Source organism: Lepidochelys kempii, chromosome 22 (assembly GCF_965140285.1).
Source record: "Lepidochelys kempii isolate rLepKem1 chromosome 22, rLepKem1.hap1, whole genome shotgun sequence".
In the NCBI taxonomy this organism is placed as follows: domain Eukaryota; kingdom Metazoa; phylum Chordata; order Testudines; family Cheloniidae; genus Lepidochelys; species Lepidochelys kempii.
In genome coordinates this window covers 5,884,079-5,911,323 of record NC_136401.1, presented here as the reverse complement: position 1 = coordinate 5,911,323, position 27,245 = coordinate 5,884,079, and the positions used below count along the sequence as shown (strand labels likewise).

The window sequence follows — 27,245 nt, the reverse complement described above, 5'->3', positions numbered from 1 at the left end:
CCCGAGGAGTACAGGCTCCCTGCACGCTGGCCATACAGGAGCCGAGGGCAGACATGCCAACGGGCGGGAACGACACGTGCTGAGGCAAATCAAGCCCCCCCGCATGCTCTCCGATAGACCTTGCAGCTGTCAGGAGTTTGTTTTCAGCTGCTTTTTTTGCGCCTTTCATTGCAGCACAATGCCCAGGCTCTGGAGGGCTCCTGGGGTGCTAACACCGTGCCCCGTGGGTGGCCCCCGGGGCTCGCTGGGCGCCGTGAAGAGCGTGACTCAGCGGCCATCAGCTCGCTGGAAAAGCTCTCTTTATTTACAGGAATAAGGCCACAACACTGGGCAATCAGGCAGGTCCGGAAAACGTCTCACAACAGCAATTAAAGGAAATATTAAACGCTTCAAGGCTCGTGCCCCTGCAGAGCTGAGAGCATTGCCCAGGGCAGACCTGACCAAACCGTAACAGGCAATTGCCAAACAACCCCCAGCTTTGAGTGTGGTGAACCCAGCTGGGTGGGCAGAGCTGCCGGGCTCCCAGCTCCAACCTAGGCAGCAAATGCAGGCTTCTGTAAACCGACAGCAGCTGCAAGGGCCTCCAAACCCGGGGGTTCCCCGTGTGACCCAGGAAAAGCCCACGCTGGCGAGTGCCCCAGACAGCGTCACGGAGCAGAGATCGGCCCTGAAGCCAACAGCAGGAATCCCGGCTTGGCCCCCACATGGCGCGCCAGCCTGTGAGTGGGGCAGCGGGAGAAGTCCTGCCAGGGACCAGGCACTCTGGAGAAAAGGAGGCAACGTTTGCTGGCCGTGGCCAGGCCGTGCTGCGTGGGGCTCCTCTCCTGCACGCGGCTGGTGTGGAGCTTGGCGAGGGCTCTGCACTGCCCCATCTGCCTGGCCCTTGGTGAATGCTCCCCCTCAGCGTGTGGGGCAGGCTGGGGAATCCTTTTCCCATGGGATCGCAGCCCACGTTGGGGGAAGCGGCTACGGCCTTCCATCAGGGATGCTGTTGTCAATGACCAGGAGCCAGGCGTGTCTAGCAGGCACCGGGGGTGGGCTCAGTAGTAGCCGAGCGCTCGCCCTCAGGCCCACGGTGCCCCAAGAGTCTCCCTGGGCTTTGGGCATCCCAGACGTCGTGCCCGCCTGGTACAGAACGTGCTCAGCTTTCTATGCCTGGACTTCTGTCGCCCCCGCATCCATCGGCTGCAGAGCAACCCTGGTCGTCTCCCCCTTCCTGGGAATGGCAGAGCTGCTTGGCATGGGACTGTGGGCAGCAGGGCAGGGGGCCTGGCACGCCCCCACCGCCCCCGCAGCAGGGCTGCTGGACTCCGACATGCAGGCACCTGGAAAGGAATCACCTTTTACGCACAGCGAGCAGCAGGGGCCGAGCAGGCTCAGAGTGTCACTCCGCCGTCCACAGGCAGACCAGGCCTGGCATGGGGACCCCAGCCCTGGGCAGAGCAACCCCTCCCGAGGGGACAAGGGGAATTTTCCTTCTTCACAAGGAGACCGTTTGTACTGTGTTCCCGAGTCAAGGCCCAGTGGGGCTCAGAGGAAAGAAACCCGCTGGCCTGTTTGGGAGTCAGGCGCTGATGACAAGGGGCACTCTGAGCCCCTGGCGAACGAGCTTGTTTCCTTGCGAGATGGGCACGACGGCTGGGCTTGCCACGCAGGGCCATGGCATCTCCAGCTGGCACAGGGCAGGGGAGTGCCCAGAGGCAAATCTGCAGGTTGAGGGGCTCCGGGATGGTGCCCGCTCCGGGATGGCCAGGAGCCGAGAGAGGCCTACCCGGGAACGGAAGGCTGCTGTGCAGGACGCACCAGAGCGTCGAGGATCCGGCCCAAAATGTACCTGGCCCTGCGCCTGGCCTTGGATCAAACCTTCTCCTCTACCCCAGCCAGACCCCATGGATTCAGGCACCGCTACCCCGTCACACACGTGTCCCAGTGCCCCTTGCCCTTCACTAGCCTGACCCCAGCTCCCACAGCACTGCCCAAAGCGGCCTTGCCTCACCCTCACCCCAAGGGGTGCCCATATCAGCCAGTCACCTCCCCCAGTGTCCTGGGACTCAGAGCCGGCTCCCTCTGGGAGCTAATCACTGCACGCAGTCCAGTGCAGTGCCCCAGGGACGGACAGGCTCTGTGGGGAGTGGCAGTCCGGCTGGGGGCAATGTGGGGGGGCTGGGCTGTGGAGCGCCAGGGCAGGGGCGAGGCCACCAGAGGCTTTGCAAGTCCAGGTTATTTTGTGTGGCGCTGGCATCCCTGAGCTGCACCCGGAGCCCCAGGGTGCGTTTCTGCTTGAACCAGTCCCTCGGGACCCTGCCTGCCCCCAGCCCACGCTGCACAGGGCTGGGGAGAAGCGTCCCACAGGGCAGGTTATTCCAAAATTCACTAAAATTTGCACCTGCCTCCAGATCAGCTGGCCGGGCCAGTGTCCCAGCCCGGGGAGGCCTGGCCTGGCGGGCTCAGTGGCTTGTTCCAGCGTGGCCACTCCTGAGGCCAGGCCGGCATGAGATGGGACAAGGCGCCAGTGATCACTAAGAGGAAGAGGCTAGCTTCTTTCCTGCCGCTGCCCTCGCTGTCAACCCCCAGCCCAGCGAGGCGAGGCTCCAGTGTGGCTGCCGGGGGCGGGGGGGGGGGGAGCAGGCTGCCCTGGAGCCGTCTCTCGCCGAGCATCTCACCTGCTCACTGAAGCATGCAGGTGTGTGAGGCTGGACAGGTGGGGGAGGGGGGTGATGCTGGCAGGCCAGGTGCCAGCTCATGCCAAGGTCCCCATGTCTCTACTGGACACTGATAGATCCAGGGCTGGAATCACTGTAGCTCACATGGGGGTGAATACTGATCAAACAGGTCTGAGGATGATAACGACATGTTTAGTGGTTGGCCTCTAGTGAATGCCTGGTAGTTGCAGCCTGCATTGATCTGTCTTCCACACAATAGGAGCGGGTGGAGGGTGAGCCTCAAGGAATCGCCATACCGGAGAGGCCACTAATTAGTGTGACGAGCTGCCCTTCTGCGGAAGTCGTTGCACCCCCTCCTGAGGGAGGAGACCCAGCGATACCAGACAGGCTCTGGCGGGAGCCTACAACTGGAAACGCCTACATCCGGATTGAGAAACGAAGTGCTCCCCATCCTGCTCTCCTCCCCGTAAAGATGAGGCATGCGAGTGGACTCCTCCACCAGCTGAGTTTGCAGCGGAGAGCACATGGCCGGAGGGGGATAAGCCCCCCAGACAAAAGGAACTAGGTATCTGTGCTGCTTGGACTTGGGGGCGGGAGAGGGAGGAAGGAGTTTCCTAGGCATAAGCAAGGGATCCCCAGTGCTTAGCCTGGGTTAGCCCTAAAGGACAATAGAACTTGCTGATTATAGACGCCTTTGTTACACTGTGAAAGCCAAGACCGTACCTCATTGGTGTGTCTCTATTTGCTTGCTTTAACCTTGTAAATAACTCTCTAGTTTTCTTCTCCTAGGTAATAAATCTTCATACAGTTTATTAGAGGATTGGCCACAAGCGTTGTCCTTGGTGTGAGACCTAATGTGCAATCGGCCTGGGGCAAGTGGGTATCTGACTATTGCTGTGATTCTTGGTCGGAAGGGTCACCTGTCAGGGCGATACGTTCCCATGGGTGGCAAGCCGGAGCGGAGTACCCTAGGGCTGGCGGGGCTCCGTGTTCAGGCTGTCAGAGTGCTGGGGCAGTTTGCACTTGGGGCAGTTGGTTGGTTCGAAGTTCAGGGGTTCGTGCCCAGGGTTTTTATCAGTCTGCCCTGAGGCTGGCATTCACACTTGGGAGCGATATGGGGCAGAGGGCGTTTGGTAGCAGGAAGGGGCTGGGGCACTTATCCAAGGGGGTCGCCGGAGGGGGCTGTTTGGGGACTTTTTCCTGGGTTAGGTGGGGAACTCTCCTCCCTTTCCTAGCTGCTGGGAGAAGCAGGCTCCAGGACTATCTCCCTTCTCTCCTGGGGAGTCTCCCAGCGGTTTTTTCTCGGTGGTCCCTATGAGCCTTGGTGGCTCCCAGCCCCTGCTCTAGGGGTGAGTGGAGGGTGCTCCTGTGTCTGGCCTGGCTGGCTCCCCGCCTAGGCACTGTGTGCCCGCTGGTGTGTGTCACAGGGAGCTCTGCAGATGACAGGAACCTGTCCTGCCCCAGCGTGGGCGCAAGGCCTGGAGCCCGGGCTCTGGGACCCTGCCAGGAGGAAGGGACCCAGCGCTCAGGCTGCAGCCCGCGCCTGAACGTCTACACCACAATGGAACAGCCCCGCAGCCCGAGTCAGCTGGCAGGGGCCAGCCACAGGGTCTCAGTGTAGACATGCTCTGAAGGACCCAGGGACGCTAAGGGCTCTGGCTGATTTCCTGGCCAAGTGCTGCCCAGGAGGGGGCGAGTCTAGGGCTACCCAGAGAGCGCAGTGCCCGAGCAGGCTAAGGCCACCCTCGGGCACCATGGTGCATGTGGCTGGCCCCAGGAGCGGCCCGGCGGGTGGGGCCTGGGCTCCCCTGGCTGGGGAGGATGCAGGGCTGCAATGCCAGGGCAGGCCGGCCCACCAGCGTCCCACTCGCCCCATGCCAGGCAGCATGGGCACTAACACTTGCCGTTTGGCCCAGGCCCAGGGGCAGGGCGGGTCCGGGTCCGGTTCAGTGCTGCCTTCCCCTCCGGCTTCTCAGCGGCAGGAGTCCCCTCGGGCCTCTGGGAGTACTTGGCTTCCATCTCCTCCAGCCAGCCAGTGCCCCACTCCCAGGTGGGCAGGGGAAGGGGCTCTGCTCCAGCCCACGCCGCGCCCTCCCACCGCTCGGGAGGGGGAAGGAGCCCATCCAGCGGGGAGGCGGGCGGTGAGAAGTCTGTGGGAAAAAGCAACCCCCGAGTTACGCTGAGAGGCTCAGGGAGGGGGTGGGCGCGAGTCGGTGACCCCAGGGACCCCTGGACTGGCCCCACGCCGCTCCCCACCATCACTGGGGTGACCCTGGCGCAGCAGAAGGGCTGAGCAGCACAGGACGAAGGGCCAGGCCATTCCCATGCCAGTGTTCAGTGGGTGGAGCAGAGATCAGAGCCCACTCCACGGGCTGCCAGGGCACGGGCTTCTCAGAGCAGGGACGGGCGGGACCCTGACGCCTGGCCACTGAACGGGGACAGGCCTGTTCAGGTCTGGCCTCAGGGCCGCGCTCGCTCACGTGGCCCCCCCCCAGCCCAGGGCAGGTGGCCTCTCTCTGCTAGTGGTTTTTCCTTAAAAGTTGAGAAGTGGTGCGAGGGGCTGGCCTCATTTCCACGTCGCTGGACCGCGCGGGGCTGGTGTCCCATCCACGGTGCTGGGACCTCAGGCAGCCAGGCCTCTCCTCAGAGCCTGCTCCCTTTGCAGCTTCCTGCAGGGCCCCTGGTCTACAGCAGCCTCCTGCCCCCCCCCCCCGGTGTTGCGGACCCCTCTGGCTCCCATCCAGCCGCGCCCTGGGGCCAGCTCTGGCTCTGCCCACCAGGCCCAGGGCAGGCCGAGTGGCAGCCGTGCTGGAGCAAGGCTGCGAGTGACGCACAGGGCTGGGGCTGCAGTGGGCGGCTGGAGGAGCGGCACCTTGGGCCAGCGACGCTGTTTCAGTTGGACCAGGTGCAAGCAGCCCGGAGAGGAGCCAGCCCAGCTGGTTCCCGCTGGGCTCCTGGAGGACGGCTGCCTGTGGATGAGGTGTGAGCCGTGTACACGTGGGCGCCATAGGGCATGGCTGAGCTCAGCGCATCAAACACCCTGCAGAGCCCTCCCGCCCTCGGTGAAGGGCACGTGGGCGCCCGAGAGCCCCCACCCCTGGTGAGGGGCACCCGAGTCCCCGCCCTCAGTGAGGGGCATGTGGGCACTCGAGAGCCCCCCGCCCTCGGTGAGGGGAAGGTGGGTACCCAAGAACCCCCCGCCCTCGGTGAGGGGCACGTGGGCGCCCGAGAGCCCCCACCCTCGGTGAGGGGCAGCCGGGCACCCGAGTCCCCGCCCTCAGTGAGGGGCATGTGGGCACTCGAGAGCCCCCCGCCCTCGGTGAGGGGAAGGTGGGTACCCAAGAACCCCCCGCCCTCGGTGAGGGGCACGTGGGCACCCGAGACCCCCCCTCAGTGAGGGGCACATGGGCACTTGAGAGCCCCCCACCCTCAGTGAGGGGCACGTGGGTACCCGAGAGCCCACCGCCCTCGGTGAGGGGCATGTGGACACCCGAGAGTCCCCCACCCTCGGTGAAGGGCACATGGGTACCTGAGAGCCCCCTGCCCTCGGTGAGGGGCATGTTGGTACCTGAGAGTCCCTCACCCCCAGTCGTCGGCAAGCAGGATCCAACCAGGGACCCCTGGAGCTTAATGCATGAGCCTCTACTGCGTGAGCTAAAAGCTAGCTGGCTGGTAGCTAAGGGTGTAGAGCAGACTCATTAATCTCTCTCTCTAAGTGGTCTTGGTGCCACCGGATGGGACAGAACCCCACACCCAGGAGCTGTGTGGGTCACACTAGCAGTGGGTTACTTCATGAGCAGCTCTTCGGCTGGCCGGGCAGAGCCATGTGCTCTGGGAGGTGAGTCAATGTCGCTTGGGGCATCAGAACCAGAATTCCCAGCCCCTGAGAACCGACGTCCCTCAGGCGCCCGCCAAAGCTGGGCAGACAGAAACCTGCCCACACTGGTCACGCAGGGCAGGGCACTGGCTGTAATGCAATGGGGAGGCTGTGTCTGAACAATCCCCCTGCCCTCCCCAGGGAAGTGCCCCTATTGTGGGGGCAAGCAGGGATCCCCAGGCTGCAGCTGCCAGCCACCGGGACGCTGATTTGCAGCATAGGGCCAGACAAGTGCAATGGCCACGCAGGTGTCTGCCCTGCCAGTGGGCGCGAGTCCTGGACCAGCCCAGCCCAATCTGCCCCGGCCAGCCTGGGGGTGTAAAATCAGGCCCCAGTGTCCTCTCTAAATTCAACCTCCCCGCAAAGAGGAGCGGCCGTGCTGGGTGCCGGCACACACAGCTGCACTGCTGGATCCGTGTGCCCGAGGCCCCATAGTGCAGGCAGGGGCAGAGGAGGAGGAGGGGATGCCAGCACAGCCCCGCGCTGACTGGAGGAGTATGATCCCCTAGCCCTGTCAGCTCCAGGGTACGGATTTCATTCCAGACCTTGCTCTACTCTGCCGGCCGGCACAGAGGCTGGTGCTGGGGGGACGCCTTGGCCAGCTTGGCCCAGAAGCCAGGTTGCCCTCCCCACCCAGTGACTTTCCCAGGAGTTAGGTGCAGCGGTTCTTCAGAGCCCCCATTAATTAACATCTGCAGCCCCCTCTCCAGGGCAGGCCAAAGGTTTGATTGGCATTCTCGGTCCTAAGAGAAACAGAAAATTAACCTGCCCCTGCCCCCCTCCAGCTGCACCCAAGGCTTGGCGCAGAGAGCAGGGCCTAGTGCAAGGGCTTTGAGGCCTCTCCCCCGGGCTCTGGGCACGGGCCGGATCCATGTACCTGGGCAGGCCTGCTCAGCCTCGCTCTGGCTCAGCCCGAAGCAGAAGCTGTCGACGGCCACGGCCAGGGCCCGGGCGAAGTTGGCGTCCACGAGAAAGGAGCCGTCGGAGGAGCTGACCAGGCTGCAGCGCGTGCTGGTGAAGTTCTCCTCGGAGACCGAGCCCCAGCCGTTGAGCAGGGAGCCGCCCAGTGAGCCCTCGGCCTCGCTGCGGCTGGACGAGGGCGTCCGGCAGTACCGGCGCAAGAAGGGCATGGACTGGCAGCCGCCCCCCTCCGCAGCGGGGTCGTCGTCGTCTTCGGGGGCAGGCCCCACCCCCAGCTCGGAACGCAGTGGGCCGCAGATGTAGCCGTAGGTGTGCGGGGGGGAGAAGGCCCAGGGGGCGGAGGAGGTGCTCTCCTGCCGGTGCCTTTGGAGCGAGAACGTGGAGCTGGCATTGACGTGGGCAGTTGCCTTAGAAGGGAACTCGCAGCCCCAGGGCAGAGAAGGCAGGGCCTGGGCTCCCTGGGGGGCTCCGATCCCTGCCGCGGCAAAGCCTCGCTCCTGGGGGGGTTCACGGCCAGCCCTGCACTTCCCAGTGACACCCGGTCCAGGGTCCCACCCATGCTCCCCAGGGCCCATTCAGAGGCCAGGTTCCAGCCCGAGCTTATTGACATGTTCTCAGCCGTTCAACCTGCAGGGTGTGACCCCAGCTCGTGGAGCGTAGCCGTGACTGAAATGGGGGGACACCTCCACTAGAGCTGATGGGCTGTGAAGCCTGCTGTAGCTCGATGCAATGGGGCTGTGTGCAGGGGGGTCTGATGGGGCGGGGTTCGAGTCCTGGCTGACGTCCCCTTAGAGCCGTATGGCTCCATGTACCAGCTGGTAGGTTTTGTTTTTCAATCACAGACACTGTTTAAATCCGGCCGGCGCTTGTTTTCTAGCAGATCTGCGCCAGGAATTGTCTGGGGCAGGGCTCTGGCCTGTGCTGTGCAAGGGGGCCAGGCGAGACGACCACAGTGGTCCCTTCTGGCCCTGGCGTCTATGACATAAACCCATTAAAACACCCTGTTGAGCCTTACAGCGCTAAGGCTCCCAGCTGGAGCACACGGGCTCATCCTTGCGCTGCGGGCAAACCCCTCCCCCTGCCCGTGGATCAGCGGGGGATTTTGCACCCTGGGCCAGGGGTTACACCCCCATTTGCTGTGCAGAGCAGGAATCCCAAGGCTAGCTCCACACCGGGGGCTTGGTGTGATCATTGCACCAGTTAACTCCCCGGCACCCTGCTGCCTAGTGACACCCTCAGCCCCGAGCCCAGGCTCCCCCTACAATGCAGGGGAGAGAGGGGCAGCTAAGTGTGGGATCCCCAAAAGCCAGCCAGCTGTGTGGGGAGCCGCTGAAGCCAGCCAGTGGGAGATGCTGAGGAGATGGGTGGGGGGTGTGTGTGTGTATGAGTGTGCAGGGGTGGGTGGGTGTGAAGGTAGGTGTGTGTTTGTGTGCAGGTGTGTGTGTGTTTGTGGTGGTGAGTGTGCAGGCATGTAGGTGTGTGCGTGAGTGTGTATGTGGGTGAGTGTGCAGGCAGCTGTGTGTTTGTGCAGGTGCGGTTCTGTGGGTGAGTGCGCACATGGGTGTGTGCATGCAGGGTGACTGTGCAGACATGTGTGCAGGCAGGTGTGTGCTTGTGTGAGAGTGCAGGTCTTTGTGCATGTGTAGCTATGTGAGTGTACAGGTGTGTGTGTGTTTGTGTGGGCGTGTGTGCAGGCAGGTGTATGTGAGTGGGTGAGTTTGAGACACGTGTGTGCTTGTGTGGGTGAGTGTGCAAGCAGGCGAGTGGGGTGAGTGTGCCAATGCAAGTTTGTTCATGTGTGGGTGAGTGTGCAAGCAGGGTTGGGGGGTGAGTGTGCAGGCAGGTGTGTGTGTGTGAGTGTGCAGGTGTGTGTGTGTGAATGCAGGCAGCTGTATGTGCGTGCGCAGGTGAGTGAGAGTACAGATGTGTGTGTGAGTGTGCAGGTGTGTGTGCAGGGGTCTATGTGACTGTGAAGGTGTCGGTGAGTGTGCAGGCAGCTGTGCAGGTGTCAATGTGAGTGTGCAGGGGTGTGTGTGTGCAGGGGTCTGTGTGAGTGTGCAGGTCTGAGTGCAGGTGTCAATGTGAGTGTGCAGGGGTGTGTGTGCAGAGGTGTGTGTGAGTGAGCAGGTCTGAGTGTATAGGTGTATGTGTGAGTGTGCAGGTGTGTGTGTGCAGGTGTGTGTGTGTGTGCAGAGATCTGTGAGTGTGAAGGTGTCGGTCAGAGTGCAGGCAGCTGTGCAGGTATCAATGTGTGTGTGCAGGTGTGTGTGTGTGCAGGGGTCTGTGTGAGTGTGCAGGTCTGAGTGTGTAGGTGTCTGTGTGAGTGTGCGGGTGGTGTGCAGGTGTCTGTGTGCGTGTGCAGGTGTCTGTGAGTGTGCAGGGTGTGTGCAGGTGTCTGTGAGTGTGCAGGGGGTGTGCAGGGTGCTCGGCGAGTGTGCAGGCAGACGTGCAGGGTGCTCGGCGAGTGTGCGGGGGGTGTGCAGGGTGCTCGGCGAGTGTGCAGGCAGACGTGCAGGATGCTCGGCGAGTGTGCGGGGGGTGTGCAGGGTGCTCGGCGAGTGTGCAGGCAGACGTGCAGGGTGCTCGGCGAGTGTGCAGGAGGTGTGCAGGGTGCTCGGCGAGTGTGCAGGCAGACGTGCAGGGTGCTCGGCGAGTGTGCGGGGGTGTGCAGGGTGCTCGGCGAGTGTGCAGGCAGACGTGCAGGGTGCTCGGCGAGTGTGCGGGGGGTGTGCAGGGTGCTCGGCGAGTGTGCAGGGGGTGTGCAGGGTGCTCGGCGAGTGTGCAGGCAGACGTGCAGGGTGCTCGGCGAGTGTGCAGGGGGTGTGCAGGGTGCTCGGCGAGTGTGCGGGGGGTGTGCAGGGTGCTCGGCGAGTGTGCAGGCAGACGTGCAGGGTGCTCGGCGAGTGTGCGGGGGGTGTGCAGGCTGCTCGGCGAGTGTGCGGGGGGTGTGCAGGGTGCTCGGCGAGTGTGCAGGCAGACGTGCAGGGTGCTCGGCGAGTGTGCAGGAGGTGTGCAGGGTGCTCGGCGAGTGTGCAGGCAGACGTGCAGGGTGCTCGGCGAGTGTGCGGGGGGTGTGCAGGGTGCTCGGCGAGTGTGCAGGCAGACGTGCAGGGTGCTCGGCGAGTGTGCGGGGGGTGTGCAGGGTGCTCGGCGAGTGTGCAGGGGGTGTGCAGGGTGCTCGGCGAGTGTGCAGGCAGACGTGCAGGGTGCTCGGCGAGTGTGCAGGGGGTGTGCAGGGTGCTCGGCGAGTGTGCGGGGGGTGTGCAGGGTGCTCGGCGAGTGTGCAGGCAGACGTGCAGGGTGCTCGGCGAGTGTGCGGGGGGTGTGCAGGCTGCTCGGCGAGTGTGCGGGGGGTGTGCAGGCTGCTCGGCGAGTGTGCGGGGGTGTGCAGGGTGCTCGGCGAGTGTGCAGGCAGACATGCAGGGTGCTCGGCGAGTGTGCAGGCAGACGTGCAGGGTGCTCGGCAGCTGCTGGTGCAGCCTGCTCAGTAGCTCACGGGGAGGGTGTGGTACGAGGGGGGGCGCGGCGAGAGGTTGCTGGGCCTTGCAGCAGGCTGGGGAGGGGATTCCCTGGTGTGGGCCCCAGGCAGTTTCCCAAGCCCTCTCCGGGCCTGGCTGAAGCGCCCTGCCGGAGCCCTTACCTCTGGCACTCGGCCTCCGCACTGAGCTCCAGGTACGCAGCCACCTGGTCGGGCGTGAGCACGGCCTCCCCGTCGTCGCCGAGTGAGGGTGCAGGAGACGCAGCGGCGAGGCGGCGGTAGGGCAGCGAGGGTGAAGGCAGCCCCCCCCGAAGGGTGTTCTCCGTGCTCGGCTGCAGCTCTCCAGCCGGGAACGGCCTGGCTGCCTCCCCACCGTCTCTGCTCCTGTAGGCACAGACACCAGCTGCATGGGGAGCCTGCCATGCTGGGCCTCATGCCCTCGCCTGCCCTGCCTCCCCCAGGCCTGCTGAGCACTGGAGCCCCCCAGTGCCATTTCAGACCCATGGGCTCCCGCGGCGGTGAAAGGCTCCTCGCCCCGCAGCGGGAAGCCCAGGACTTGCGGCAAACCTCCAGGGGCCGCTGTCAGCTGGGTGTTGAACAAAACCCTTCATCCTCCAAACACAGAAACACGGTACCCATACTTCTGTCCCCGAAGCCGGCTAGCTCAGGGCGCCTGTGGGCCCATTAGCCCGGCCTGCCAGCGCCTCCCGCCCCCCTACAGAGGGCACTGACCCCCATGCCTGGAGGGCCAGGAAGGAGGAACCAGGAGGTTCCTAACCGCATTTGACAAGTAGCGAAATGAATCCTCATGGGAAAGGAGAACCAACCTGTAGACAGCGAAGGGGGATTCCCGCCCTGCTCCAGAACCGACCTATAGACAGCGAAGGGGGATTCCCGCCCCGCTCCAGAACCGACCCATAGACAGCGAGGGGGGATTCCCACCCCGCTCCAAAACTCATCTGTAGATAGCGAATGGGGGATTCCCGCCCCGCTCCGGAACTGACCCATAGACCCATCGGAATCCAGATGTCAGGACCTGAGCCGGAATGAGGAGAGGGACTGGGTCTGTCTAGCACAGTCTGGCACTCGCCTGCTGCTTGTTGTCCACACCCAGCTGAGCAGCTGTGAGAGGAGGCAGGAAACACCTCTTCCAACTTCCCAATGCCAGCGCCTCCTGGAGCCCTCACCCGGCATGATGCCCCCACCACACCCCACCTGACAGCCTAACCTGGAGCCCCCGGGCAGCTGCAGGACGTGGAGCTGGTTACAAGCTGGTGAGCTGGATTCACTGATGTGCAAAGAGTGTTGCAGCCTGTAAATCAGACTGCCAGCACTGCTAGAGAAAGGCGTCTCTCCGAAGCAGGTCAGACGAACCCGCTGGAGGTGTGCATGACTCCTCCTCGGATTGCTTTGCCTTTACACTCCCTCTGGCCACAGTCGGTTATTGGGCCTCAAGAACATTTGTTAGGAAGAAACCCCGAGTGCAGGCAAACAAGTGGCTGCCCCTTTCGGCAGTGCCGGGCCCAGGGTGGCTGGGTCACAGGGTTCTGCCCTTCCGAGGGGTCAGGGGGTGCACTCCAGAGGGGCTGAAGGAGCTCTAAAGTGCAGTTCACCTGGCAGGCAAGGCGGGATGAACAGGCACTTAAAATAAAATCAGAAGGCCCTTACTCTGGCTGTACGCCCTGGTCCTGGGGGCTGTGCAGAGCGGGAAGAGCCGGAGGGGGGGGCAACGTGCCAGGTACGCGCAGTGAGCCTCTGGACTGCAGCAGCTTCGGAGAGCTGAAGGTTTTCAGCACTTTGGCACCCTCTCCTAGGAAAAAAAACTTGAGAAAAATGATCAGCCAGCTATCCAGATCCCTGCCACCCACCCACCCGTCCCACCTGCCAGTCACCCACCTGGCCCCAGCCTCCGTCACCCACCCACCGAACCCCCCTGCCATCCCTGCCAGCCCACCCCCCAACCAACATCCCTCCAGCCCCACCAACCAACACCCCACCACCCCAACCAACCCAACAGACCCAATCCACCCACCCCAACAAGATACACTGGCTGGAAGCTGATGCTAGACAAATTCAAAAGAGCAAATTAACAGTGAAGGGTGATTAACCAATGGAACAATTTACCAGGAGTCATGGTGGATTCTCCATCAGGCAATTTTAAAATCAAGACTGGGTGTTTTTCTAAAAGATCTGCTCTAGTTTAAGCAAGAGAATCCAGGGAAGCCCTACGGCCTGTGCTGTACAGATCAGATAAATTGATCACAGCGGTCCCTTCAAATCTATGAATTCGCCCACACAGCGACCCTAACCAATTCCCTCCTCCCACCGCCAACCTGTCCTGCGATGCATTCACCAGCTCCCAGTGAACCAACTCCACAGTTAATCCACCCACGTCCCTGAACCTACCAACCAACTCTCCAGCTGCCCAAACCTCCCAACCAGCACCAACCAACGCCCCAGTGCCTCAACCCTTCCATCAGCTCCCAATTAACCAGCTCCCCAGCCCCATCCTGAACGACTGACCACCAGCCCTTCAACAAGGCCTCTATTGCCTACTGGCCAACTGGTCCTCACCCAGCCTTCACCACATCCCCAGGCCCAAAGAAACCAACTGACCCATCAGCCATGCCCCATCAACTTCACCAACTCCCCACCCAATGTCCCAGTCCACTTACCTGCAATCAACTCTTCACTCCCAAGAGACTGACCTACCTATAGTCACCAAACACCCAATTCCCACTCCACAAACCAGTAACCTACCCACCGGCCCCCAGGCTACTAACCTACCCACAAGCTTCCTGACACCCATTAACCTACCCACCAGCTCCCCACAACCCACTAACCGACCCACCAGTCCCCTAGCCCACTTCCTACCCACCAGCCCCCAACCCACTAACCGACCCACCTGCTCCCAAGTAACCCCTTCATCCCCCAGTCAAGCCACCTCCTGACCCGATTCCAGCAGCTCAGCTCCCCAGTGCCGCAGGCTGAAAGCCAGGTCAGCAGCCGAGCCAATGGACCCTCAGCCACCGCACACAGCTGACACGGAGGCTGTTCGGAGGTCTGGGGGCAGGCAGGCTACAAACTCTTATAACCTTTTCATTCGGGGCAATGGGAAGCCCAGGACTGGCCCCTGGTGGCCAGGAACTGTTGGCCTGTTGGTTGGGGGCCAGCTTGACGTGGGTCTCGCTCACACAGCCCTGTCCACAGGCTTATGGCTGGCGAGCTGCGCTAGGCCTCCTCCGACCTAGTGTGGGCCTTTCCCAGTGCCGATTTCCCGCTGGACCCTCTCCGCTCCCACAGCACAGGATCTGCCCCACATGCCGGCAGCCTGCTCCCAGCACAGACACATGCAGAGGGTGGACGCAATACAAGGCGCCAACTCCGTGGGTGCACCGGGGTTCAAGCACCCACAGGAAAAGAAAGGGTGCTCAGCACCCACCAGCCAGAGCTATTTGGCAGGGCCACCGATCAGCTGTTTTGCGGCTGGCCGGTGGCGTTTGGGAGAGGGCAGACTGCCTCGGGGGCGGAGCCAGGGCAGGAAGAGGCGGATCAAGGGCAGGGCGGCAGGGGAGGGGCGAGAAGAGGGAGGGGGCTCAGGGGAAGGGGCAGAGTGGGGCCAGGGACTCAGGGTGGCGCGGGGGTGCGCCACCCATGGGGAAAAATAAAAGTCAGTGCCTGTGGGTGCAACTGACTGCACAGGGGTGGGGTAACAGGCCCCCCAACCTCCTCCCTATGACACACAGGTGGTCATGCCGCCCCTCCAAGAGCTGGCGGCAAAGCCTTTGGTGAGGTGGGGATCCGAATGGCCTCACATGCCGGGCGATTTGGAGGTTCTCAAAGCATATAAAGAAATGAGACAGCTGAGCTATGCCCAGAGTGGAGCCAACGGGCATTGGGGGAAGAGATTCTGAATCCCTGCTTGGGGGAGCCTCCTCCCTCTGAGGATTTGTATTCCCCCTCAGAGAGGCAGCATGGGCCAGTGGGTAGAGCGCTAGCCTGGCTCTTGGGAGCCCTGGGGTCAGCTCCCAGCTCTGCACAGACTGCCCTGGGGGAGCATTTCAAGCCCTCAGTTCCAGGGCCGGCCCACAAGATTTTGGCACCTGAGGCAGGGAGCTCATGACGCCCCCCCATACTCCCTCGCTTGGGCCAAAACTTTGAAAAGTCGCCATTCTGCCTTTTTCCCATTCTACTCCTCTCATGGTACTGCTCTGCTACCTACCCCAATAAAGGAGAACTAACAACTTAAAATGCCTTGTTCAAAAATGTTAAGTAACACTTAACTTTCAAACACCTGAACAGCAAATGTAACTTTCCTTGTCTGCAGAGTAAACACTGGCATTTGTATCTGTTTGAATAATTAAAGTGGGGCTTTCCGTGCCTTCTTGGTTGCAAAGATTTGAACTGCTTCCTGCTGAAGGTCCACAGTCTGGGCCAGCCCCTGCTCTATTGAGATGGTTGCAAGGCCAACTAGCCTCTCCTATGTCACTGTGGAGCGTGTTCTTATTAACTTCAGCTTGGAGAAGCTGCGTTCTCCACTGGGAACTGTTACAGGAAGGGTTAGAAGTATGCGCAGAGCAACAAAAGCATTTGGAAAGAGGGTGGTTGTCTTATTTGTGCACATATATTCCAGAACAGCCCTTGGAGTTGAACCTGCTGAAATATATCTTGAAAGGGCTCTCGGTTCTTCACCTAAATCACTCACATCAATATCACGCATGTCATCATGTGCAACACTGTCTCTAGTGCCCTGCATTGCTGGTGTCGGTCTTCTTCAGGTATAGTGAGGAGTTTTGGAATATCAGACAACATCCCAAATGTACTGCTGTGTTCCTTGAGCTGCAGGAAACGTTCTTCAACTGACTGTATTGAACAATCTAGCACCTGGTTAAAGAATTCAACTTTGAATTGTTGTTTGGGGTCTCTTATGGGATTATCCCGTGCCTCCTAATCAAAATGTCGTCTTCTTCGGTGACTCTTGTATTCTTGAATGGGTGGGAAAATCGCTTCAGTGTGAAATTTCTCTGCCAACTTCTGTGCACTCTTCAGAACGTTTTGAAATCCCTCATCTGACTGGTAAGACTGTAGGTATGACTATGCTTTGTCCAATTGTTCCATTGCTCCAGATATATCAAGGTCAACACCTTGGAGTCTCTTGCTTACAACATTTATTTCAAACACTATGTCATGCCACAACACTAAGCCACACAGAAATTTGAAGTTATGTATATTTCTGGTGATTCCATTTCCCTCTACCACTGTTCTCCCATGAACAGTTCCTGTCACAGCATTATCCTCCATAATGGCAACTATGGCATCATCTATCTTCCCAATTTGGTGTTTGATAGGCTTTATCGCCTCCACTCGACTTTCCCATCGTGTGGCACTCAGTGGTCTCAGTGTCAGAGAGAATGTTCCCAGATGTTGCTTCAAAATTTGCCACGGATGAGTTGATGCAGAGAAAAATACAGAGATGCTTTGAATTACATTAAAAAATTCAGCAGCCTCACTGGAAGCTGATGCTGCATCGCTGACCACCAAGGTCAATGAGTGAGAACTGCATGGGACAAAAAAAGCTCGAGGGGTTTAACTCTTGGATCCGTGTCTGCACTGCTCTGTTCTGTCCTCTCATGTTGGCACCATTACCGTAGCCCTGACCTCTCCTGTCAGCTATTGCAATTCCCGTCTCTTCCAGCTTTTTAAGAAGCACGTTTGTCATACCAGCTCCTGTAGTATCATCAATGTCAATAAATCCTAGAAAATGCTCTGACAGTCACCATTGCAGGGACATTGTCACTAGGTTCTGGTGTTGTTACAAAACGCTCCATTAAAGTCATTTGTTCCATATGGCTGATGTCAGGTGTGCAGTCCAGAATAACAGAGGAATCTCTTGCTGACTTCAGATCTACCCCAATCTTCTGTTTGACTTTTGTTGCCAGTGACTGTATGATCTCATTTTGAATTGTTTTTCCAAGGTAGTGGTGTGTGTACATTTCTTGGGTGGTGACTCTTCTTAGATGGTCCTGGAGAACAGCATCAAACTCAGCCATCAGCTCCACAATCTTAAGGAAGTTTCCATTGTTTGGCACATACAGCTGATCTGAAGTGCCACGCAGGGCTAGGCTTTGGGTAGCAAGCTTTCTCACAATGGCAAAGAGCCTTTTCAGAACATTTTGCCAGTAAAGAGACTCTGATCCAATCTTCTCTTGATGCTGATCATCTATGGTGGCCTTTAACCTTAGTCTCATCTCAAGCTCTTTCCACCTGTGGAATGCTCTCTGGTGATTTGCTGCCTTCTCATGGCATGCCAGATTTCCAGCCAGTTTTTTCCAGTCCTTTGTTCCTGTAGAACCCAATGTGGCTGGAACATTAGACTGGAAGAGTTTGCAACAAAACCAGTATGCAGCATTCTGGGTTTTTGAGTACATAAGCCATGGCCTCTCCACTTTGTCACCATTGGGGATGTCACACCAGTAATGTGTTGGATGGAAACTTCTATTTTCATTGTCTTTGGGGAACATGAAGTTTTTCACTTGCTGTGGCCCGTGCAGTACAAGGAAGTCCCTCGGGCTACTGCTCAAGTGGGTCCAGAGTCCTGGATCATCTAGACTTAAGGAACTAAACTCAGCAGCAGCTGTTTCTTGTGCCTCCACCACACTCTTCTCTGATCTGCACTTTTCCTCAGGACTGTGCATGGCTACATCCATTTGAGATGGAGATATGGATCCTGCAGCAGCTGCCAGGTCACCTGCACTCTGACTAACTGGAAGATCAGGCCTCTCCTCACCACTCACATCCTCACTGGGGCCGGAAGGCTCACGGTGAACATTTGTGCCTATGTATCTCAGGACAGCTCCTTCCTGCTTAGATAGAAAAGCTTCCTTTGCTTTATTTCTTTTTCTGAATGCTGCCCCAGAGGGGCGTTCTCTTCTTTCACTCATGGCTGCTGTTCTGGGCCAGCTAGAGTGGCTCTCAACGCTCAGTTGAAGGGGACAAATAAGCAGGCTGGTAGCGGGGCCTGAGTGAGGGAAGGTATCAGCGTCTTAGGGCCTAACTGGCTCCTACTACTCCAGTTGACGGCCTGTTCTCCTCAAGTGGGTCCAGGGAAGCAGCAGGACACAGGGAGCTCCCTGAGAAGCTGGGGTTAATCAGTCCAGGCCCTGGGGGGACTAGAGAGGTACATAAGAGGCTCCTCCTCCTCTCTCTCCCTGCAGCTCCTGCTGCTTTCTGTTATTCCTGCTCCCCTGTTCTCCTGCCTGCCTGTTCTGTCTCTTGCGCCCTCCTTCCTCCAGCCCAGCACTCCCCCATCTCTGTGCATCCAGAGCAGGGAGAATCCAGATGCACCAGCAGCAGACACCATTTTCTACACGCTGGGTCCTAGTGGTGCCCCCCCGCTCAGTCTGGCACCTGAGGCAGCCGCCTCGGTTCGCCTCATGGTGGGGCCAGCCCTGCTCAGGTCACTGGCTGGGACAGAATGTAGCCGATCGCGGTAACACCGGGCGAGGTTGGAGCAAGGGTTACATAAAACCTGTGGATGTGTTTGAGACAGGCTCAACCCGCCAGCTAAACACCCTCCCTGCCAGGGATCGCTACGGCAGGGAGCGGGGGCTGAACCTCCCAGCCCACGTTTCTCTTGTGGGCCGTGGTACCAGTGTAAGAGCAGCACTATACTGGCCTCGGCTGCAGGGGTCTCGTGGCGATGCGCAGCCCTGCGGCCAACACGTGATTGCTGGAAGCAAAGGGAGGGAGCCGGGCACAGCAGCCACGGTGGAAGGGGCGCTGACCTGCAAACCAGAGGCCATGTGCCAGCGGTTACTGTTACTATTCCTGTGCCCTTCACTGCCCTGATTCTGAGCCAAGGTTCCACATCTCACCAGTCGGACAGAGACGCCACCGGGCAGCTTGTCCACGGTCCCCGCAGGCAGAGCCAGGAGAAGCCAAGTCTTTAATATACCCGAGCCAAAGCCCGGCTGCTCTGCCACACAGCATTTCCGAAGGAGCATGTCACGTTAGGCACTTTTCTAACCTCCCGAACACAGCGTGGGCCTGGAGCACGCGACCACAGAGCGAGGGCGGTGCCTTTACTCCTCCCTTCAGGCGCGAGTGCAGCCAGCAGACGCTCGTGCTGTTCTGAGTTCAGCCCCACGCCGGGCCATCGGTACGTTTGGGTGGGGCGCCTGCTCGAAACCAGGGACACGCCCCATCCCCCTGCTGGCTCAGAAACCCTCGGGGCCGTAGCTGCACCATGCAGGAACCGGCCCCCACAGGATAACAGCATGCTCGCTCCCCAGCCATCGCTCTGCAGCTGGAGTGGAGGAGAGGGCCGTGCTGTACTGCTAAAGGGGGGAAGGGAGGGGCAACTCCTGCCAATGACCCAGGTGGGGGTAAAAAATATTCCCCTTTGCATAACAGCTGGGTCAAGGCCCTGCTTTACTGCTGGAGGGGTTTTCCATCACACAGCTGTGAGCTGATGGGACGTGGGATGTTGCATTAATGCTGGTTTTCCCATTGCATGTTTAGTGGTTGTAGCCTGGTTCCTGGGGCTGCGCTGGGGTGGGGGCAGACAGTGTTTGCGGCTGAAAGTGCCCAGGGGGGCATGCAGGGTGGGACAGCCCCTGCCCGGTGAGCCCCAGGAGGGACAGCAGCAGATTTAATACGTGTAGTGTTCTCTCAGTGGACTGGTTGTGCCTGCAGGGGAAGGGCTGCCTAAGGGCATTGCTGCCGAGCTATGAGCCTTTCCCCTGGAGGGCACGGCATTGAGTCCAGCCCAGCTCAGCAGGGCGCAGACTGTTCCCGGCCTGGGGGCCAGCCCCTCATCACAGGATTTCTCTTTGTTAAAAATATCATGATGTGGGGGTCAGTGTCTGATGTCTGGGGCCTGACTTGGGGTTTGGACCTTTTGGGGCTGAAACCGAGCTAGACCCAGCCTGGACCCATTAATCAGTCCCAGCCCCGCCTTGTCAGAGCAGGCGGGCCCAGCAGCCCAGCCCGCCCTGCCTTTGGGGGTGCAAGCCCCACTCCCAGCCACGGGGTGTGCCAAATGGGGGAGCAGCCCTGGTGAGCGGCTGGAGGGGCAGCGCCCAGCACAGTGCCCCCCCCCCCCACCTCCTGGTCCCTGCCTGCAGCACGAGCCTGCAGCCACTCTGCATCCCCGCGGCCGTGGGGCAGAGCTGGGGTGCAGCAGGATGCGCACTGGGCAGGGCAGGGCTGGGGGATTCTTATCCCGACCGAAGAGCCCAGCTGGCGGTTGTGTGTGGGGCGCTGGTGCCCCCTGCTGCCAACTCTCTAGTAATGCAAGCCCTGGCAGAACTCAGAGCCATTCCGGCTGGTCCTTCGGCGGGGCAGTGATGCCCTACGTGGCTGGGCAGTGAGATCTAGACATGCCCACCCTGGCTGGCTCAGTGCCACACGGAGAGCAGGAGAGGCAATGGATTGCCAAACTGTTCACAGCAGCCCTGGCAGGTCAGGAAGGGGGTAACAGACTCCAGCCCTGTCCCCAGGCACTTGCTATCTCCCGGACAGGCCTGGAGCCCCAGGGATGTGGCTTACAGAATTCCCTCCTTTTCTCCTGCCAGTCTCCTTGTCTTGCCTAGGCCTGGCTGCTGCCAGCTCTGCCCTAGGCCAGCCCAGGCTGCCATCTCAGAGGTGCCTCTGGGTAGGGTGGCTCTGCTCAGTGTGGTCCCTGGTGTTGGAGGAAGCAGCTGGGGCAAGAGATGCTCCAAGGAAGGAATCCACCTCACTCAGTGACCAGGGTGTCTCACTGTCCCTCGCTGGGGCCCGGGCTGTGGATGGCAGCACCTGGCCACGGTTCCCAGTGCAGATCCCCAGGCCATGCAGGCCCCACAAGGCTCCCTCACCTTCCCCTTGCCTGCCCCCAGCCTCCAGGAGAGTGGGGCCAGGGCGGCGGAGGGGGCCCAGCCCCGGGGGATAAGGTGGAGCAGGAGCATGTGGACGGTGAGGGGGCAAGTGTTGAGGGAGCAGGGCAGCTGGGGGAGCCCGAGTGCCTGGCAGTGTGAGGGGGTGGAGGGTGGGGTGTACAGAGGAGCAGGAGAGGGGTCTGGGGGTACCTGAGTGCAGAGATGGGGGGCCTGTGAGAGTCCCTAGGGAGCGGCAGAGGCGGCTGAGTCTCCAGGCCCCAGACAAGCCCAGCCTTTGTGTTCTCTGACCAGGCATGAGCCCCAATGGGGGCCAAGTAGGCTGGCCCCCCCATGTCTCCACCAGCCAGCGGGGAAGCGATGCCAGCAAATGGCTCCAGCCAGCCACAGTGTCTGGAGGGGGAAGGCCCTGGCTTCATGGCCAGAAGTTCATGGAAGACCAGGGAATATTACATCCCCCGCCCCCCACCAGAGAGCTCCACAGGGTAACACAGCCCCCCCACCCAGAGACTCCCCCACTAACGCAGCCCCCCAAACACTTCCCAGCCCAAGAGCTCCAGAGGTTGGAGCTCCAGAGGTGTTTCTGGGGATCTGTGTTACCAGAAACACCCAGAAACACCCTTGCTAATGCAGCCCCCAACCCCCACTAACACAGACCCCCAGACCTCCCACTAACAAAGTGCCCAGATACTCCTGCCACTAACGGAGCCCTCCAGCACCACCTTCCCCCGCTAAGACAGCCTCACCCCGCAGAGAGCCACATAGGCTAGCAGCCCCCCAGTGCACCTCCCAGACTATGACAGGGCCCCATGGGTGAACCCAATCTCCCCCAAACTTCCCGCAGTGCTCCGCAAGGTCCCAAAGCACTCGCAGGCCTGCAGAGCACCCAGGAAATTCTCCTGAACACCCTGGTCCCTTCCAGCCCCCCAGCTACTGGGGAAGGGCAGCCTGGCCTGGTGCTGCAGCCCCAACGCTCTGGGACCAGGGCTGGAGGAAGGTCCATGGGGCAGGCTGCGGCTTTGCTCACCTTTGCTTGCATGGCGCTTTCCTGAGCTGCCGGTGCCGGGCACACTGCTAGGGCTGGTGGAGTACGCCGGGAGGCTGGGCGACAACACGGGGGTGCTCTGTACCTGCTGTAGCTCTGGGGGAGAAGGAGAGGAGGGGTGAACTGTGGGACAGTTGAGGTTGGGGGGATAATCAGAGCTGCACCTCTCCTCTGGGCCCCTCTCAGGCCAGACCAGCTCTCAGCTGGAGCCGTGCAGATGGGTGCCAACCCACTGAAGCCAGTGTCTGGCCTGTTGCTGAGCGCGGAGGAGCCTGTGAGGAGGTTTTGGACCCAGTCCCCACTCGCATGCGAGCCCCTGACATCACTCTGCGACCGAGCCTGGGAATCCCGGCCTGCCCTGCTCTGCTCCCAGCACCACTGGGATGGGGGGGGGGTGCACGCTGCACCACAGTGATTCGCTTCCCAGGGCCCCCAGGCTGGGGGTACAGCTACACTGCAGAGACTACACCAGCACAGAGCTATCCTGGCAGAGCCGTGCCACGTAGATGCAGCCAGCATTGGCAGAAGAGAACATTAGCTATTTGTGTGACGCTGCCAGGCCAGGTGCCAGCTCATGCCAAGGCCCCCCCGGCCTCCCTGACAAAGGCACAGCTGGAAACCAGCCAGGCTCACCACTGTGTTTGTGTTGTTATAACATGTTAGCGTTACCATGTGTTCAGAGTTGGGACTTTATGACATACTTGTGAGTTGCTGCGGGTATTAATCTCACATATAATATCTGCATCCCACATTACAGGGCACCATTTAAGTATTTTCTTTGTAACTATAAAAGCATTTGCTATGAACCTGCAAAGCCCCGAGTCAGGAGGAAGCACGGCCAGGTGTGAAATACTCGTTTACCACAAGAGGTGTCACGTCCTGCACACACAAAAGGTCTACAGACACCAGACAAGCCATTGTGGGACATCACTGCACAAAAGACTTCGCTGATTGCTCCCCTCATGCCCCTGAAGAGGAGACATGCTCGTCCCACCCCTTCGAACTCCGGGGGGAGGGAATAAAAGTGCCTGGCCAGAAGGAACTTTATGTCTATACTGCTTGAACTCTGCAGGGCAAAGACTGTGAAGCGTATGCAAGAGAGAGGCCATATAGAGCTTGCGGATTATAGAAGCTTCTGTTACCTTTTAGAACCTAAGACTGTAACTCACTTGTGTGTGTGTTTACTGCTTTAACCCTGTCAATAACTCTCATTCCTTTTTCTTATCCAATAAACCTTTAGTTAGTTTATTATAGGATTGGCTATAGGCGTAGTCTTGGGTTTCAGATCTGAGGTGGTCTTTGCCTGGTCCTTTGGGATTGGAGGTAACCTGAGTGTTGTGGTTTGTGGTATAAGGGACCATCTTACACAAAAGCAAGATAGAGTGGAGTGCCCAAGGGGACTGTCTGTGACGCCATGGTTATGCTGTAACAGTGTCGGAGGAGTTCACACTCGTTACTGGGTTGGTGAATTCTAATTGTGGAACATACTACCAGTTTGGGGTTTGTGCCCTGGTTTGTGCCAGTTGCCCGGGGGTTGGCACTCATGGTGGTGAGCCACTCCACACAGCCTGACAATGTCAATGGAAGCCCTCTTCCGCCAGCATAGCTGTGTCTGCTCCGGGGGTTAGGTGGGCAGAGCTACCCGGGTCAGGGTGTGGTTGGTTCACACGCCTTACTGACGTAGCTATGCCAATGTCACTTTCAAGCCAATGAATCTGTCTACCCTGCAGCTGCAGGTGTGTTTGCAGAAAGGGCCGATCTAGCGAGATCAAGGCAAGCTTGGGTAACAGCAGCAGGGAAGCCATGGCAGCAGGGGGTAGCACAGGCTAGCCCTGCCCACCCAGGGCCCCGGGGACTTTCTCAAGCAGCGCTGCCTGATCTGCTGCAACTTGGCTGGGGCTGTTACCCGAGGGAGCGGGTCTGAGAGAGCGGGACCTGTGCAGCTAGGAAATGGCTCTCTTCATTCAACTTGAGTTGGAACTATTTGATATTTTTGATTATTCAGAGATGCTTCATCTGACTGGTGTCCAGCTTCTTTTCAGTCTTGTTTCAGTCCTTGTTTCGTGCATTGCTTAATTACAAATGTTATTTACCTTACAACATGTGACCATATCATCTCCCAAATGAGCGATGCAACACTGTTCAAACACAGCTAAGGTATTAATGGAGATCCAGGGCTTCTTAGCCATTTTAGGGACCAAGGACAGTCATAGCAATATGACCACAAAGCTCTTATGGGAGTCAAAGCCATCTCCCTCAAGGAATCTTCTGCCAGGAACGACGTGGCTTCCTTCTATAAACACTTGTGGCACTCACCCCCAAGAAAGATCTTTCATTTGGTGTGGTCGACTCCAGTTCTGATCAGCTGCTCAATGCAGAGGTGGAGGGCACATGTCAGTCAGCTGGTAAATGCACTCTCAGCTTTGCTGGACCCTGACATTAAGGCTGCTGCTGAGTTGACCCATTCCATGCAAAACGATCCTGGTGAATCCACCAAAATCCACAGAGATGTAAAGACACATAAGGGAAACCAGGCAGCAAGAATCTGTGGCGTTCCTGTGGAACTGTTATCTGGGATCTGAAGCCCGTCCAGGTGGAGAGAGAATCAGTATACTTTGGCAGTCTCAAACCTGTTTGAGATTTCAACTGCACAGCGGTTTCAAATGCTATCGAAATTTAGGTCAGAGCATTTGAATTCTGGTAACCCAATCATTGCTTTGCCAGTGCTCGTTAATCTAAGAAAGAAACGCGCAGAGACTAATTAGTGGTTGCTGTTGCCAGGCTTGGCAGACCAATAAGATCTGCAGTTGCTGATGGACGATTTCCAGCTATGAGAGATTAGGAACTCAATCATCTTCTTTGTTCAACCGTCCTTCCTCGACCAAGGAAATTGGTGAATTCGCTTACTGTGAAACCAGGTGTCGGAAGTGCTGAAGCAATTTTTATAGTGGGGGTGCGGAAGGTGAATACCATGTGTTTAGGTTGTTATTACTACTTCGAGACAGGGGGTGCTGCAGCACCCCCAGCACGCTTAGTTCCAGCACCTAGGCCAGGTGTTCGTAGCAGCATGGAGCTGAAAGATCTAGGCTCAGCGCCCAGTCAAACACCAACTAGTCGGCTAGATGCCGTGGCACCTGGATGAGGGTCTCTGGGAAGTCAGAGCAGGTGATCCCGATGGACCTTAAATTCTCTGGATCTCTGTAGGGCTGGGGTGTGACACTGCACCCCATATTCTTCATAGTGATATTATTATGACATGATTATGGCATAATTATGGTGCATTTTGTACCAGACGCGTCATGTGAGGTGCCATTGGAAAAGTTATGATTTGCTGAATATGATTATCCTATTTGTATACACATATCATTTTTGTATGTGAAGTTGTGAATATTGACTATGTATCTGTATTTCAATTGTGCTTACGCTGGGTGACACCCACAACTAGCCTTTCTGGTACAACAATGAAGAAGCCAGACAGTGCTGATGGCACATCAGCAAAGACAATGGACCCTGGAAGAACTTAACTTTCCTTTGAACATTCCAGACAGCCTGTAAGTAATGGCTGCTATAACTCAGAAAGGTATGCAAGGGCATGTAACCAGGCCACATGACTCTGGACTCCATCTTGGGATGTCTGTGTTTTTCCACAAACTGAGTTTGGGACAAAGGGTTCCTGCCATATGCTAAAGCTCTATAAGGCAGGGAGTGACATAATCTGTTGTTCTTCACTCCTCACACAAGAGGACTCCTGAAAACACCTGTGGATAAAAGACTGAACTGGAGAAGTGCTGGACCCAGGCTAAAGGGATTTCTAGCCTGTGTATGAAAACCCTGGAGATTCCAAGCTGCAAAGTAAATGTAGCTTGTGCCTTAAGAATCTGCCAACCTGCTTGTATCATCAGCCAGGGTGAGAATTTGCTAATTCATATCCTATCTTTCTAGTGCTTAGTTTGCATTTTTGTTTATTTGCTAGGTGATCTGCTTTGATCTGTTTGCTATCACTTATAATCACTTAAAATCTATCTTTTTGTACTTAATACACTTGTTTTATGTTTTAATCTAAACCAGTAAGTTTGGAGTGAAGTGCTTGGGAATCTTAGCTCAAGGGGCGGGGGCTGTTGCATTTCCTCTCCACACTGAGGAAGGCGAACTCTATGAGCTTGCACTGTACAGTCCCCTGTGCAGCGCAGACAGTATAATTTTGAGTTTATATTCCGGGGAGTGGGAGGAGCTCCTAGGCTGGGAAGCTGGTGGTTATTTTGGCTGTATCCTCTCTATTGTTGGTTCATGCAGTGGCTGGTCAAAGAGCCTGCATGTAACTGCAGCTGCCTGTGTCCCTACCTGTGTGAATGCTAGTGGAAGTGTAGGACCAGGAGCGGGTCTGCAGCTTGTCACAGCAGCACAGTGGGAGAGACATCCCAGGCTCGTGAGTCAGAGGGCTCAGGGTACCCAGCCCAGGTGGCACCCCGGGGGGATCCCATCATACAGGGATCAGACTCCACTAACAATCCTGCACTAAGTGGTCAGGCCTGCTGTCCTGGGGTGAGGTGTTGGCTCCCCACAGCGTGTAGTGTCCCTGCTGCCCACTCAAGCGCAGGTGTCTGGGGCAGGGGCCAGAGTCACTCCCCAGTGCCGCCTCCCCCACCCCCACTGGGCTCGGCTACACTCAGCTTGGCTGGAATCCCCAGAGGCAGAGCAGCTGGGGCCCAAGCTGCAGACAGCGCCTGGGATGGAGGAGCGGCTACACTGTCGCCCCATGCCCCGCGCTCCAGCACGGCACAGCTCCCTGGGGCAGCTCAGGGAGGGAGCACTCACCGCACAGCTCGTGGCAAGTAAACAGGGTCCATTAGCTTTCTCTGACCTCCATGGCGCCGGTTTGTCCTAAACTCTGGAGATAATGAAATCCCAGCCTCCCTCAGCACCCCTCCCACAGTAGCTTCCCTCCCCCACATTGGCAGCCCCTCTGTAGGCAGTGAAGCTGCTGGGATTAGCACGTGTTTCCCTTCCTGGGGTTTGCCAGGAGCTGGGGACTGGAGGCTGGATGCAAGGAGAGTGGTGGTGGTCGGCTCAGGCTGAGGGGGCGCAGGGCAGGGCTGTTGCTGAGGGCATGGGGGGTGTACGATGCCAGCAACCCTTTGCGCTGCCCAAGGGCTGTTCAGCCATTGGACTCAGAGCACAAAGGTGCAGGGGGGAAGGAGTGGGAGGGCTCCGGTCCCCACTGCTTAGCATGGGACAAGCCCAGACAGGGGCACACACAGAACCCAGCAGCCCTGGTTTTTGTGTCTGCCCCCTGCTGCTGGACTGGGCACCTCATCCCCTGCTGTCAGTGTGGTCCTGGCCCCCTCCTGTGCTCCCACAGCTAGTGCCGCAGGGAGCCAGACAGCAC

The 27,245-nt window shown here is 58.8% G+C and overlaps 1 protein-coding gene across 2 annotated transcripts in view; it reads right to left on the bottom strand.

Moving 5' to 3' along the window:
* Positions 1-290: 290 nt before the first annotated feature.
* ROBO4 (roundabout guidance receptor 4) overlaps positions 291-27,245 on the bottom strand; it is a 68,665-nt gene continuing 41,710 nt past the window's right edge. Inside the window, exons 15-20 of one of the 2 annotated variants that reach the window (XM_073320877.1) lie at positions 21,842-21,955; positions 12,608-12,749; positions 11,102-11,323; positions 7,418-7,824; positions 4,568-4,813; positions 291-1,325 (exon numbers count right to left, since the gene is read on the bottom strand). In XM_073320877.1, the coding sequence (XP_073176978.1) occupies positions 1,150-1,325; positions 4,568-4,813; positions 7,418-7,824; positions 11,102-11,323; positions 12,608-12,749; positions 21,842-21,955 (1,307 nt within the window). In that variant the 3' untranslated portion in view covers positions 291-1,149. Of the gene's footprint in view, positions 1,326-4,567; positions 4,814-7,417; positions 7,825-11,101; positions 11,324-12,607; positions 12,763-21,841; positions 21,956-27,245 lie in introns of those variants that run through there. The other variant, XM_073320878.1, reaches the window with a different exon arrangement.